The sequence below is a fragment of the Diplotaxodon limnothrissa genome, linkage group LG4 (assembly GCF_057381915.1).
Source record: "Diplotaxodon limnothrissa isolate DT_005_m linkage group LG4, D_limnothrissa_male_GT1.1, whole genome shotgun sequence".
NCBI lineage: Eukaryota > Metazoa > Chordata > Actinopteri > Cichliformes > Cichlidae > Diplotaxodon > Diplotaxodon limnothrissa.
Genome location: NC_140599.1, coordinates 23,094,279 through 23,108,826, shown reverse-complemented (window position 1 = coordinate 23,108,826; position 14,548 = coordinate 23,094,279). Strand labels below are relative to the sequence as shown.

Genomic DNA, 14,548 nt, shown 5'->3' with positions numbered 1-14,548 from the left:
GGCTCCTTGCAAGCAAAGTAGAAAGAAATAAGAGGTGACTCAAGACTATAGCTGTCCTATTATTTGCTGTGCATGTGCATATGTCCTACCTGTAGTGTACCAATGCTGGGCACTTGGACACTGGGAAGGAGCATGAAGGAAATCCTCTTAACCAGGTAATCTCTCCACCCATCTGCTGCTACTGTCTTCCACCAACATGCCATTCCCTCCACTGGCCTTTATCGCCAGTGCAAATAAAAGGTAAGAAGCATCCGCTAAGAGAACAATGCAATGCATGGGAGTGCAATGCTAGATAAAAGAGGCACACATCTTTTCTTTTCTTTTTCCTTCAGGCCATGCTGCTGTCTCCTCAGGCTGAAAGGAACTGGGAGAGTGTTTGTTCAGTGCTCGAAGATGTGTTGGAGAGCCAGTCACACAGGCAGTTATTTGCTTTAGAGCTTGGTTCTGGAACTGGCCAGCAGATCATACGGTTTGCTCAGAAGATGCCCTTTGTCATTTGGCAGCCATCAGACATCAAAGAGGATTCTCTAGAGAGGTTTGTGCCTTTCAGAAAGTGCTTGCCATGTTGACGTGTCAGTATAGTTATGTGTGACAGAAAGATTTACGAACATATTCCAGTTAAATCAATGATCTATTTAAACAAGTGATTTGTTGAAGTCTATGGATTTGACATTAAATCTAAAATGAAGCTCGTACACACCTTGTTGGCAGTATCAAGGCATATATTGCTGCAACCCAAGCAAAGACGGTGCTACCACCTGTTCACCTGGATGCCAGTGATCCGTGGGAGAAATGGGCAGGACTGAGTCACAACTCCTGTGACGTTATTATTTCCATTAATTTACTGCAATACAGCTCCTTCAAAACAGCCCAGGTAGGCCTGGTTGCTTATAAATCAACTGAAGAGCTTGAGATATATCCCCACAGTATTTTATTTACTTATCATTTTCTCAGGGAGTGTTCAGTGGAGCAGGACAGATCCTCAAACAAAACGGCCTTTTGATAACATATGGGGTATGTAATGATAGTTAATTACACTACAAATAAACCTGAACCTACTAACTGATGTCAAATTAAAACATTTCTCAGGTGTATGCTGTTAATGGCATCATCACACCAAGTTGTAATGAAAAGCTGGATGAGGAGCTACGAAAAATGTGAGTAGCAGCTATTTGGTAATATGTGTATGTGGTTGGCTGTTAGGATAAGATATGGACCATGTTTGGTTCTGCTGCATACAGGAATCCAGACTGGGGTCTTCCAGATATCGACGTGCTCAGACAGCTGGCCTATGGGAACGGGATGCGTATGGAGCGGATAGTAAGTCATGTATCTCGGCTTAGAGGCGATTCCACCTCCCAGCAGCATGTCTTTTACACTTGTAATGTTTCCTTCTTTTAGATTGAGATGGAAGAATACTACAAATGCCTCATCTTCAGAAAACTCTAAAGAAGCCAAAATACCAAAAGGACTTTAAATTATTAGTTCACATCAGTTATGAGTGTAAGTCTATAGTCTTTATATTTGTAAGACAATTCTGCAATCTGATAATGGATATAGTTGAATAAAAGCTTTAAAAAAAAAAAAAACCCTCCTCTGTGTGTGGTTACAAAATACAAGTCGAGGCACGTGGACAGTAAGAACCAGATATTTATTAAATATAATTTTAAAATTACTTCAAAGTCAGATCAGTATGTTGGAATAAAGAAGTTCACAGATGCCAACTGAAGAGTTACAGAAACCACTGATTGGGTGTGTGATACATACATGCAGCACATCATGTTTGCTCTGCAAGCTTTTCTTCACTTCTGGATACTCAAGCAGACTTTTGAAAGAGTGCCCACATGTACTCCCGATGCAGGCATCTGTATATGTGAAAATTACAACTAATAGAATGTAGGCTGGGACTCCTGGAGGAAACTTGCACTTTATTACAGGTTAAATTCATATGCTTCAATTTTGTGATGGCACTTGATGTTCGGCAACACCAGTCGCTTTAACAGAAGGGATGCAAGATGCTATTAGAACTGCTGGACTGCTTTTAGTATGAATATTTTTTTGTTACTAATTGTGGATTTTTAATGATTTAGTTAATTAAGTATAATTGATGAAGACAAAACAACCACCCAGCTAATTTTCTAAACAGTTTCCCGTAACGTGCTAACCCCTGCATCGTCTCTGAAACTATATTAACACACAGTTGAAGCAGCACACAACAAATAAATGCCCCCCCCCCATTAAAAAAAGAAGACTCTAATTTGTAATTATGAGAAGGGATGATATGAAAACTACTGCCTATGCATTAGTGAGATTTTTTCCAGGTGTCTGACTGTGCTGTCACTCTTCAGACATACCAACAGCATCTTAAACAGTGAATACAGATGTTTCTCAGTCACTTCTTAAACTGTTAAAACACGTTGAAATAATTTGCTTCCATTCCAGAAAAGAACTGAAATTTCAACATGCAAATTTGGATTTAGAAAAATGTGAGACAAAGGATGGTTGCATCTTCTTCTCTCTCTCTCTTTTTTTTTTTTTTTTTTTTTTAATCTCCTAAATGGTCATATTTTCTGTAACTTTAATACCACTGACTATTTCTGCTCTTCAGTTATTCATTTAATAAGGAGATACTACATACATATCAGCTGGAAAGGAGGAGGAAGAGGGTGAAGGTTCTTGGTTATGGCGCTTCCCATTGCAGCTTCACCCCTCCTGATTTTTATACTTCAGCGGGGGAGAGGCAAGGAGAGCAACAGTTCTGCAACATCATCACAATATTTCACGTTGCCACAAAAATCACAGCGAGGTGGAAAGTGGGAATTATGTGTGTGTTTCCAGAGGGTATCCTCAGAGTCCAGAGAGGGAAGAAAGAGACCAAACAGGGAGAGGAGCTGTAGTGTGTTAGACCCAGCAGCGTGAGGCCCTTCAGTCGAAGGAGATGAGCTGTGCCTCTGCACTGCCCGGCACGGCTTGAGGTGCCTGCTGCTGCGGCTGCTGCGGCTGTTGCTGCTGCTGCGGGGGGCCACCAGGGGGAGCAACCTAGCAGCATGAATGCACAAGTAAAAATAGGAAGATTAGCCAGGACTGACATTTAAATAACCTAAATAAAAATACCAAAGATAAAAATAAAGAAAGCTTTCATGCGTTAACTGTGAATGACAGTTGAACCAATTAACTTTTAGTCTGTCAGAAGCTTCAAATACATAAATATACAACTGACCTGCTGATACATGGGCTGCTGGCCTGGCATGTACTGCTGTTGGGGGGGCATATTGGGGTCCTGTCCCGGCAATGCTGAAATCATGTTCTGCATATTGTATGGCTGGTAACCCATATAACCCATACCGTTAGTGGGGGGTGCCTGGGACATGGGGGGCATACTCTGCGCCTGAGAGGCCACATTCTGCACAAAACACAGAGAACAGTGAGATGCATTCATCTTTAAACGTTTTTGTGGCATTTCATGTATTAATCAGAAAATTTAAGTGGAGCTTTGTCAGACCTGGTAACCCTGCGTAGGTGTGGGCTGATAGGTGGAGTAGGGTGGACTAGTTGTGGGTGGAGCCTGACCAGGCGGAGGAGCGGGCTGCCCATTAGTTCCTGGAGGTGGGTACATGTATGCATTAACCATATTGGGATCTGAAAGAAAGGGGGGGAGGAAACACAAAACATTGTAGTGAACGATTAAGATTTTAGATCATATCGCTAATTGTAACACCAGATGACCAAAGTTGGTAGATTTCTTGTCTTTTCAGCTGATCCTTTTTCTTGTGAACCTCCTCACCTGTGGTAGGACCAGGCATAGCCTGGTACTGTGCTGGTGCAGTCTGCCCTGGCTGATTCATATAGATGTTGTGCATAGGTGAACCCTCCACAGAACCAGCGGGGCTGAAAGTGCCTGGGTAGCTGGGCGGAGCACCGGGTTGGTATACCACCCCTCCCGCGACATTGGGGGGCAAAGACTGCATCTACATAACAGCAAATAAAGACAGCATTAAAATTTCACCAAAAGATTACAATGAACTTAAAAAAGTTCAAAAACATAAAAAGTCTCCTGCTGAAATCTAAAAAAATGTTTCATTAGCTAAAATTTATTCTTTAGGTTCATATATTTCTGCTATTATTGAGACATTTGGTTTCTGCAATATCAAGTGAATTTACTGACTAGATTATCCTTGGGTTGAGTTCAGTCTGAGGCCAGATGGAGTATAAAATGTGTACCTGGGCATAGGGAAGAGAGAAAGCAGGCATCTGGGCCCTCATCTGGATGGTGTGCTTCTGCTGCTCCAAACGCATCTGCCTCTCTTTCTCCTGTTCCTGGAGGCGCTGAATGGCCAACTGTCTTTGCATCTCCAGGTACTCCTGCGGTCCAAAGAAATACCTGTGAGCATGGTAATGGCCTATTATATCTGAACTCTCATTGAACAGATTCAGTTCAGTACCTGTTTCTTCTGCCTCATGATCTCCAGTTTTTGTGCCAGCTGGATCTGCCTCTGTCTTTCCGCTTCCTCTGCAGCGCGACGCAGTTTCTCTCTGTGTTCGTCCCGGAGTGCGTTGAGAGCGGCCCGAGCATCACGAACCTGAGCTAGCTTGTCCTGCAGCCCTTCATAATACACTGACAAGACACAGATCATCACAGTTCAGAGCCTGGACACGTGGAGAGAGAAATCTATAAACATGGACACAATTACACAAGGCCAACGCTTACATCGCTTCTCATCTAGCTGGTTGAGGATGTCCAAAAGCTGTGGGTGCATGTTGTTGATGGACTGGAAGAGTGAGAGCACGGCGCTGTCGTTAGTGATGCTTCGCCCACGCATGTGGTTGCTCTTCATGCGGTTCAGGAAGGTGGTGACAGCATTCTGCAGAGCCTTCAGAAACTGCTCATGGTTCTCCTCTGATTCGCCATTCTGGTACTGCTGCTGAAAGAGGGGATGAACAGGGCAAACCATGAGCAGGGGCTCATTTGTGTTTAGCTTGATTTTGGTTTTTTAGAGCTCACAACTTCAGCATACCTCCACTATGTTGACAGGCTGGACAGGGACGTGACTTTCCACGGGCTGACTGATTGCCGGAAGTGGCTCAGCCAATGTCACAGGGGCAGGGGCTGAGGGGGTGGGACTCTTGCGAGCCTCTTCCTGTTTTTTCTCCCAATATGTTCTGTTCAGGTAACGGGCCAGCTGGAATGATGTCATATTTCCTTATTAGCTTTAAAAGCACGGTGTAGCATTTCCATTAATCAGCAATACTGCTAACATTTGAGAAGAGCAATATACCACATGTACCTCAGGATCTACATCTTCAGCTGATGGAGCAGAGGAGTTCTGCAATGTGTTTCATAATAGTCAAAAAAGAATGCATTTTAAAATTTGCTTAACAATAATAAAAATCTTTCAAACATGCTTTTAAAATCATGAAAACATTTTTTGTAGAGTATAAGTGATTTTGCTGGAAACAGCCTTACCACAGGGGAAGTGTAGAGGGTACTGACTGGGGGAGCTGAGGAAGTCACTGGGGTGGGATCGGTTTTGGGATACATCGAGTACGAGTTCTTATGTCTCTGCAATTGAGCATTCAGCTGTGTGTCAGCTTTTATTCTATATACTAGCTGAAAACAAACACATCCATACCCAAAAATGAGCATTTCAGCTTAGCAACCCACCATTCGCTCCTTCTCCTCAGCCTCACTTTGAGAAAGAGCTATGGCCAGCTGCAGCTCCTCCTCCTCCTGCAGGGCAGCCTCATCTCTCTTGGGGGGCATCTGGTGAGAAAGAAGAGCAGGAGAAATATATAGCAGGAGAGTCCAACAGCGAAAGCTTGGCTGCAACTGGATCATCTAAATTACAACAAATCTACAATAGAATAGCTGAAAAAGAAAACACTAAAGGTTTCATAATGACCACAAATAAAGCCCAGACATTCAGCTTGATTGAAATGCTGTAGAATTACATTAAGAGAGCTCTGCCTGCAAATCTCAGTGAACCAAAGCAACACTGTAGGAAAGATTGGGACAAATTTCCTCCACAGCAATATGGGAATTAAAGTCAGCTAGAAAACACTGATTTCAAGTGATTGCTGGTAAAGGTGGTTCTTTAAGCTAATGAATGATGGGGTGTACATGACTATTTCCAGTGTGACAATTTTAGCAACTTTTTCCAAAAAGGCTAGAAAGCTGTCTAAAATGTAAAAAAACAACAACAATATAATAACTCGAAAATCATTTAAGTCCTATATTTAACAGGTAACAAAACAAAAACAAAAAATCTAGAAAGACAGTGATTGATATAAAGAGTTTCAAATTATTACCTGTGACTGCTGGGACAGTGGGCTGGTCAGGTACTCAGGTGGCAGTTCAGCAGAGCCTGAGGAAGGGGCTTTTCCTTCAGCTTTCCTAAGTGGAGGAGAGAGGGAGGGGTGGCTGCTAAGGAAGAGGGATCAGGGAGGACAAATAACCTTGTAAATCAGAGTTTCAAGCATGCTGCTTGAAACAACAGTAGCACTCCAAAGAGAGAACAATACAACAAAACATCATGGGAAACACTTTCAAGTTACTCCCATTTGGATTTCGGATCTCCATCCAAACACACACACTGACAAACAATGCTTCCAAGTATGGTACACACCTTTGTTTTTAGTTTGTCGTTCTTATTCACTAAAGTTCTGTTATTTTTGTGTTTAAGTATTTTTCCCCAGTTAACATACAGAAAGCTGCTACATTAGAGAAACAGTAAACAACAACCCTTATCATCAATACATCTGGCTCATCAGCTCTTTGTTCTGTGTATAAATAACAGGAAACAGTGAAGACGCATATCACGATTTCTTGAAGTCGATGCTGAAATGTCCTAATGTCTGATTTATTACTTCTAGTTGATTACGTCGATTAAGCATCACGAGGCGGAGGGTGGGTGGTTCCCTATTTTTTTTTTTACTGGGAGCTGACAACCCTATTAGTTAGGTTGTTTAATATTTCTGCTAAGTACTCTTTAAAATACCAGAATAGGGAGGATCGTGTAGGTTCAGGTTTATTAGATTGATCAGTATTGCTGAACTATGAAATATTTTGGGTGCAGTGTATTTTTTGCATACAGGTATAACAGAATAGCTTTAGTGTTTTGTTTTTTTAAAACGTGAGTATGAACTTATACAAAATGCAGCAAGATATAAAAAAAAACAACAACCTGTTTTATTGATTGAAAAATACACTATATCGGATTCATACCGGTATCGGCAGATATCCAAATTTATGATATCAGTATCGGACATAAAAAAAGTGGCATCGTGCCATCTCTAATTACTTCAACATTATTTATTGTTGTATGTGCGATGATGTTCATACAAATTTTGTCCAGATTGCCCCCCCCCCCCCCCAAATTGTGGAAGAGATAGTGAAAATACAGATATATATACACACACATACATATACTATCATCATTATAATAATATTATCATCATCATCATCAGAATGTCTGTTTTCTGCTGCAGGAAAAACGGCCTCAAACCACAACTGTTGATATGCTCACTTTGCTTTGTTGCAGCCGCCACATGCTCTTTTAAAGGATCCCACACACATACTCACTCATTCACTAGCTCACGTGTGTGTACACACATACACATTAGCGCTACCTCAATCAAGAAATATAATACTGTCAGAACTTGTTTTATTGCTACTAATTTAAGAAAGTTTTATAATAAGGAAATAACATTTTAATTTATAAGGCATAAATTAAAATGTTATTTACAACATAAAACAAGGCGTTTTATGTTGTTTGCATAACTTATTTTATAATACAGTATTATTTATTATTTTCTTTTGCACTTAAACATTTTTCTTAAGGAATGCTGTCCAATTCCTGTGTGATGTGGGATTCTAGGTGTTCTTTGCTGCTTTCAATCAGTGAAAGGTATGGAGTGCAGGCATATTCTTCAACTACTGTCTTGCAAAGCCTTCCCTGAAAAAGACGTCATTTGGCTAGGAGCGTATGTTGTTCTAAAAAACGTTCAGTGCCGATAATGCCTTTCCAGATGTGCAGGCTGCCAGGTCCCCAGTACCATCAAGAATGCAACTGACCACTGATAGCAAACCACCTCCTCTTCAGTCCAGAGGATATAATATTCATGTTTTCCAAAAAGAATTTCAAATTTCAATTCATCTGACAACAGAACACTTTTCCACTTTGCTTCAGTCCATTTTAAAAGCCAGCGCTTTTCTTACTTTCTTCTGATGCCAAAAGAAGGAAACTGAACTGCTTTCTGAGCTGTTCATTCTGATAGACATCAGTTAAAAACGTATTAAACAAGCTCTTGTTGACACTGTTTATTAATCATCTCCATTTTATTTTGAGCCTGGTTTTGTATTGCTATTAACTGTATTTTAATTTTCTATCATATTTCATTATAATTATTCTGTTTGCACAGCACTTTGTGACAACATGTCTTGTGAAAAGCCTTATAAACTTTACTTACTTACTAGACAGGCTCACAAACATAGTCTGCATGTTTTCACAATCCATGTATTTCTTTTCTTTTTAGAAAAAAAACTTAACTACTCATGTTGCAGCATACTAAGTACTTCCTGATTTTAGCTTGACACGTCCAGCTAAAATCTTTCTGCATTGTCCTGTGAATTACCAGCTGCGAGTGAGACAATTTAACGACTGCTTGGAGCAGTTGACTACACAGCATGTTTCACCCAGTGTTACCAGCAGTCTTTCAGTATCAGCTGCCAAACATGTGCAAACATGCCTCAGAACACGTTACACAGTCGCAGACATCATTTGCATACGTTTACATAGTTTATTTTTAAAACCGGCATTATCTTCATATATCTACATACCATTTTTTCATTAGAAGTCTTTCCGTGTTTTTCTTTAATGGTATTTGTTCCAACTTCTCAAAACACACTCTCACTCATTAGTACATTTTCATCACTACCCTTAATCAACTTAACGTGCTGCACATCCTTTCCAGCTTTATCTTTTTGTCTAGGTAGTCGATAAAAATTATTTTCTCGTTCCTTAGCGCCCAGCCTCACATACAGCTCACTCTAAGCCTTTTCCACCTCTGCTGTACCCCTAACATCCTAGTACTCTTGTCTACTTTACTCATCTCCCCTACTATCCCACTTTTCTTTTGCTTCCCTCCTCCTTTGAATATTTTCCTGCACTTCCTCATTCCACCACACATCTATTTGCCCTCTTTCCTCTCTCCATAACACATTCTCTGCATTTTACCTCAGCACCACAGCTGCACATATTTAACCTATCATTTTTTACAAGTCATATCACAGCTACATATCATTTTTACCTTGAATAAAATCAATCACGTGTTCATTGTGTTTAATCTGTTGCACCCTAGATAATTGTGAGACATAAACACTTGTACTATCCAGGGCCACCATGTTACACACAGCCTGTTTTTCACACTAATTCTAACATTTTAATCACCACATCTGTGGACTCACTTGTTAAGCAGCTCGAAGCAGGGCTCGCACACACGCACTTCCTTCTCGATCCCAAACTTTGGAATAGTGGAGTACTTAGACGAACACTTGCCGCAGAAAATCTGACCACAGGCTCGACAGTGGTGCTGGGAAAGCACAGGACACAAAATGAGGTTGATTTCCACACATGCGCCGTGAGAAGGTACCGCATACACGCAGACACACACTCACAGCATCAAATGAATGAAGGAAACCATAAAACCTCCAAGTGGCCTAGTTACAAGCAGGCCCGGCCTACCTTTCTTGTCATAACGCCAAACTGGACTCTGCACCGGTGGCACTCCTCAGCGTCAACCCAGTCAGGGGCCTAGATAAACAAAGCAGACATCACATTACTCAACTACTTCTCAATGTAAGGGGCACATGCCACAAAAACATAACTCTCTTCACACATCAGTAAAACAAGAAACACAAAATATCTTACTCTCTCAGCAGCAAACATGGCGTCACTCTCCTTGAACTCGGGGAAAACGTGACCTGCAGACAAACAAAAGCAGAAAATCTTTTTACAACAGCTACAAAAAAAAAAAAAAAAAAATCACAAAGAGGCAATAACTTCTAGCTGCTGATGTACCTTTTGACAATGAAATTTGAATCAATAAAATCAGTTTTTTATCATTACAAATCATCTGAACTGGTATCACCCAGTTTTAAGTGGCCTGTTAGAAAACATTTTCTGGGTCAGTAAGCTTTCAGAGATCCTTTGGTTTCATTTCAGATGTGAGCACTCGGCTCGTTCAAGCTTACCTTCCACTTTCATGATCTGATAGGTGTCTTGAACCACTTTATATTTGGGTTCATTGCGGAAGGCGTGAGCCCAGGCCTGGATCAGGTAAAGGATCTTGTTTCTGACATTTGGTTCCGTCTGTTTCTGGAAGTCAAGGAATTTACACACAATTAAAGCAAAAAGGTCTACTTTCCCTGTTTCTGAATTCTACTGTCAAATAACACACTGAATTCATCAACACTGTGAGGTGGGAAGTCCCTTGTTTTCATCTGAAAAAAAAAAAAAAGACTCCTGTCACAAGGCAATGACATCACCAGGAAGTTGAAACCAGCATGAGGTATACAGCCTGTGTCACATGATACAGTTAGGATCCAATCAAATATTGCTAGCTCATGCTGTAATCCAGTCAGCTGAAAGAGTGAGCAGTCATAGGAGAGGGGGAAAGCTTATGAAGCCTCCAGCCAAAATATATAATTGAAGCACTGTAAAGACGCTAAACCTGTTTTTTAAAAAGTTCATTTAGTATCAACTACTTTAATATCAGACCACTGTGTGGCTGCTCACTTTAACATCACTCTAACATGTACACCTTTGGGAATCTGGAGCCTGTGTTTGAATAAAGGTTTGAATAAAGACTAAAACTCTTCATTGATTAAGCCAAAGCAACCACTCCGCCTGACCTCTGCCAACAAATTAAGCTTCACAGTAAGAAGACAACACAGGCCATCTCTGAATGGCATTGAAAAGAGTGTGGTGGGAACTGAGCAGACAGGGAGTAGATAAAATGAATGTCACCTTAAGTAGCTCCTTCAGTTCCTCCATGGTTTGCTTACTCGCCACCTCATCGTGCACCGTCTGGCCACAGTTCTTCACCACTGACTCCAAGACCTGAAGGGTGAGGCTGCATTATTCTCAACAACCCAACGCAAAAGATGCCAAGTCTACTATTGCCCACAGTTAGGTGACAAAGCAAGAGAACACACCAACCAAAGCAAAAATCAAACTATGTTTACAGGCAACAGAGATTTTGTATTTTTGATTGTATACTTTCCACACGTCTTACCTCAAGTGCATAAATCGCCACGTGTGGATTTTTGTCATTCAGCTTCTTTTTAATGGCCCCAATGGCATATTTAGCTCTGCAAGGACAAAAAACACAGATATCGCTTAATGCAGAATCATTGGCATAAATTCAATAAGCAAACTCTCAAGTATGTTTATTTCAAAAACATTGAAGACAATAGTCGAAGCTGTATTAAATCTTCAGCTGCTGGAGGATGTGACTGTAGAGGGGAAGAAGACAGAATCACTCACTGTGTGTCTCCCTGTCGAATGAGATCACAGATCTGCAGGATGGATTCCCAGTCAGTCTCCAGAAGCAGTTGACTGGTGGCTTTATCTGCATGAGTACAGAAAGCTTTAACATGCATGTCTGTCAAATGGCATCTACAACAGCAGCTCCACAAAACTGCACCGGCAGTTACACATGAACAAACGCTTCTTCCACATGCTTTAATCTTTATAGAAACATCTGTACTCCTGCTATTAACGTAGGACTCCAGATCGATCTTTGTATGATATCAAACTATTACCACACAAAAGGTTTGAGGTGTCAAACCTTAATGATATAATAGAGATCTACTTATTTATTATATCATCATCAGCAGGGATAACTAAAAATATTTTATTGCTACAGATGCTTCCGTGAGTTCAGCTGTCAGAAAGAAAATAGCCTTGCATATGATTCAGGTGTGCCAAAGCGCTGCAGTCCTGGGTCTGACATTTGTTATGCCCTGCGGAACTGTGGGGAAAACAGGAAAGCACTGATAGCACGAAGTGATAATCCTGTTTGGCATATGATTGCGATGCATTTAGTAGATGAAACCTGGTCTTGATTTGCATTTCTAAATACAAGTGGAACCTAATCCAACTTTCAGCACAACAAACGACCTGTTTGCAAATCATAAAATAAAAAAAACTGCCCAATTTTTAGGAACCAAATATCATCTTATTACATGTCAAACTGAAGGATGTGTGCTGTGAATTCAGCAATCACCCACACATAATGGTGGTTTAATTGAGTTAAATATATTTAAAAAGATTAAATGTTTTAAATACACATGACATCTGCTATAAAACTGCGAATCTGATCATAGGTTTAGAGGTGTGCATTACTCAGTTCAGACTTTTTTTTATTTTTTTATCTGCTTCTATACTTTGAACGTCAGGTAAAATTTATGCTTCAACAACAACAATGATTCTGACTACAGGCAGGGGGTAAACAACTGCAGAGGTGGTGCAGGTGTAGTATCTCTGCATCAAGTTCAAGAAAAAAAAAGGAGATGAGTGTGCTTTTTAGAAGGGACAAAGACTAGCTTCCGCCCCTGCAAATCAGTAGAACAACTGTGGAAGTGGTCACCAGCTTTAGTGTACATCTCACTGAAAACCCTATCTGGTGTCACAACATTTCCGTCCTGGTTAAGACACCAACACCAACGCTTCCACTTTTTCAGGAGGTTGCAGTACGAGGAACTTGTTAGCTCAGTCTTAAACCTATTTTGCAGATTTGTGGGGAAAGAGTGTCCTGAGGACGGCAGAGAAAACGCCTCTGCTGAGGGCCTCCCCATCACTACAGACATTTACGCCAGCAGATACAGGAAAAGGGCCTCCTCTATCTTGAAAGACCCCACTCACCAAGCACATGCAGTGTTTGTTCCCCTCCCCTCAGGCAGGAGGCCACAGAGTATCAAGAGCAGAACCACCATGCTTTTAGACTGCTTCTGTGTCTACTTCTCCTAGCCAATCGTAACAAAGACACCAATTGTGCATTTGCAATATCCTCCATACCCTTAAAAAATGATTATTCATTCTCTATGACACTGTAAATATGTTTTCTCTTCCTTGTTTCTGTATATTGTTCTCTTGTGTGTTCTCATTGTTGCTGGCGTTAAACAGGGACCTGAGTGCTAAATTTAGTTTCAACTCATGTGAATACACACGTTTGAAATGGAATAAAAACCCTTGAATCCTTGAGAAAAACAAGTTGGGACTGCAACGATAAGTTCGGCAGGAATTATATTTAATGGATTCAAATTCTGAAACCATTTCCATCACTGGTAAGAAGAATCAAACACACGATTTATAACCTATTTGATGGTTTTAATACAAACACTTTGATATTTAGGCCTCAAATATCAAATTATTACTGGTTACATTGGCAGAGTAGGCAAAACTCTCCAGCTGAACTAAAGAGACCTAAAATGTCTGAAAATTGTTTAATAGTAATCAATATGCACAGCTGCGTATTCATTTGACACTTCACAAAATAATTTGACATTTACTGGGTGTATACATTTTTCATCCAGGTTCGCTAGTTAACCTGCTCATCTTTGTAGCCCAAGAAACTTGTTGTTGCATAACTGGAAATTCACTTGGGACTCGTTTTAAACCAAGGTAACTGTTGAAACATGCTATGACAGAGACGCCTTGTTTTCTATGATTAGTCATGGAGTAAAAGCAACTATTAGCCATCTGACGTTAGCGTAGGTCTATACGTGGATCACAAAGTATCCCAGTCGCTAATTATAGACATGTGTCAGCGAACTAATCAACCTGTTGTGGTCTTTAAAAAAAAAAACTCAGGACAACAGAGCGCCTCACGAATACCAGCGTTGTGTTTGTCTGCCTGGTTTCCTTGGATATGGGGTAGTTAATGTGTGAAGTAACAGCTAATCGTATATTACCGTGTATGAAACGCACAGGAACACAACAACAGCTTTGGTTAGCTTAACTAAAAGCAAGGCGATAACACTGGACCAGACTTTGAGTTAAAACTGTTCGCTTCAGCTAACTTCTTAGCATTTCTTGGCCTTCGAACAATAGCAGCGAATTTGTTAGCAGGCTAGGAAAAAAAAGCTAGCTGGCCTGGGAGCCACAGCCCGATCGACTGTCAAAACAATACGCTGGAAAACATCGCACTCTGCCTTATAGTTGCTTATTTTACTCTCAACTTACGCATGTGCTGTTAACTTACCGAGAAGCCTTTCAAATGTGCCTCCACCTTTTCCCATGTTAAAGTCAGAGTCTCAGAGTGGCTGTCGAGATGACTTATTTAATTAGCGGATCCCGATACTTTCACAACGGAGGTTAGCTGTTAGCCACGTAGCACAGCTGTACAGCAGGTACAGCCTCCTCTGACTTCCCACTTCCGTCGCAGAAACAGCGACACGCATGAAATGTCTCCCTCTCGCGGCGAGTATGCGCAATTACGGGTGCATTTTATTATTATTTTTAATTTATTGAATTTATTTATTGATTGA

The 14,548-nt window shown here is 40.8% G+C and overlaps 2 protein-coding genes across 7 annotated transcripts; one reads left to right on the top strand and one right to left on the bottom strand.

Moving 5' to 3' along the window:
• Positions 1–335: 335 nt before the first annotated feature.
• LOC146633830 (methyltransferase-like 26 B) lies at positions 336–1,449 on the top strand. The gene is made up of 6 exons (XM_085351667.1): positions 336–535; positions 712–874; positions 955–1,014; positions 1,090–1,157; positions 1,242–1,320; positions 1,402–1,449. The coding sequence occupies exons 1-6, from the start codon at positions 336–338 to the stop codon at positions 1,447–1,449; spliced, it is 618 nt and encodes a 205-aa protein (XP_085207793.1).
• Positions 1,450–1,639: 190 nt separating this feature from the next.
• On the bottom strand, positions 1,640–14,398 carry hgs (hepatocyte growth factor-regulated tyrosine kinase substrate). 6 transcript variants are annotated; one of them, XM_085352559.1, is made up of 20 exons: positions 14,263–14,398; positions 11,544–11,628; positions 11,293–11,368; positions 11,025–11,117; positions 10,250–10,373; positions 9,927–9,979; positions 9,741–9,809; positions 9,464–9,588; positions 6,307–6,421; positions 5,663–5,761; positions 5,465–5,560; positions 5,286–5,324; positions 5,016–5,180; positions 4,709–4,922; positions 4,443–4,615; positions 4,222–4,362; positions 3,785–3,968; positions 3,503–3,639; positions 3,221–3,403; positions 1,640–3,039 (listed from the first exon to the last, which is right to left on the bottom strand). In XM_085352559.1, the coding sequence occupies exons 1-20, from the start codon at positions 14,297–14,299 to the stop codon at positions 2,926–2,928; spliced, it is 2,322 nt and encodes a 773-aa protein (XP_085208685.1). In that variant the 5' UTR covers positions 14,300–14,398; the 3' UTR covers positions 1,640–2,925. The 6 variants fall into 6 exon arrangements, with proteins under 6 accessions (XP_085208685.1, XP_085208687.1, XP_085208686.1 ...); XM_085352561.1 differs by having other exon boundaries at positions 4,709–4,919; XM_085352560.1 differs by having other exon boundaries at positions 6,307–6,418.
• Between the last annotated feature and the right edge of the window lie 150 nt (positions 14,399–14,548).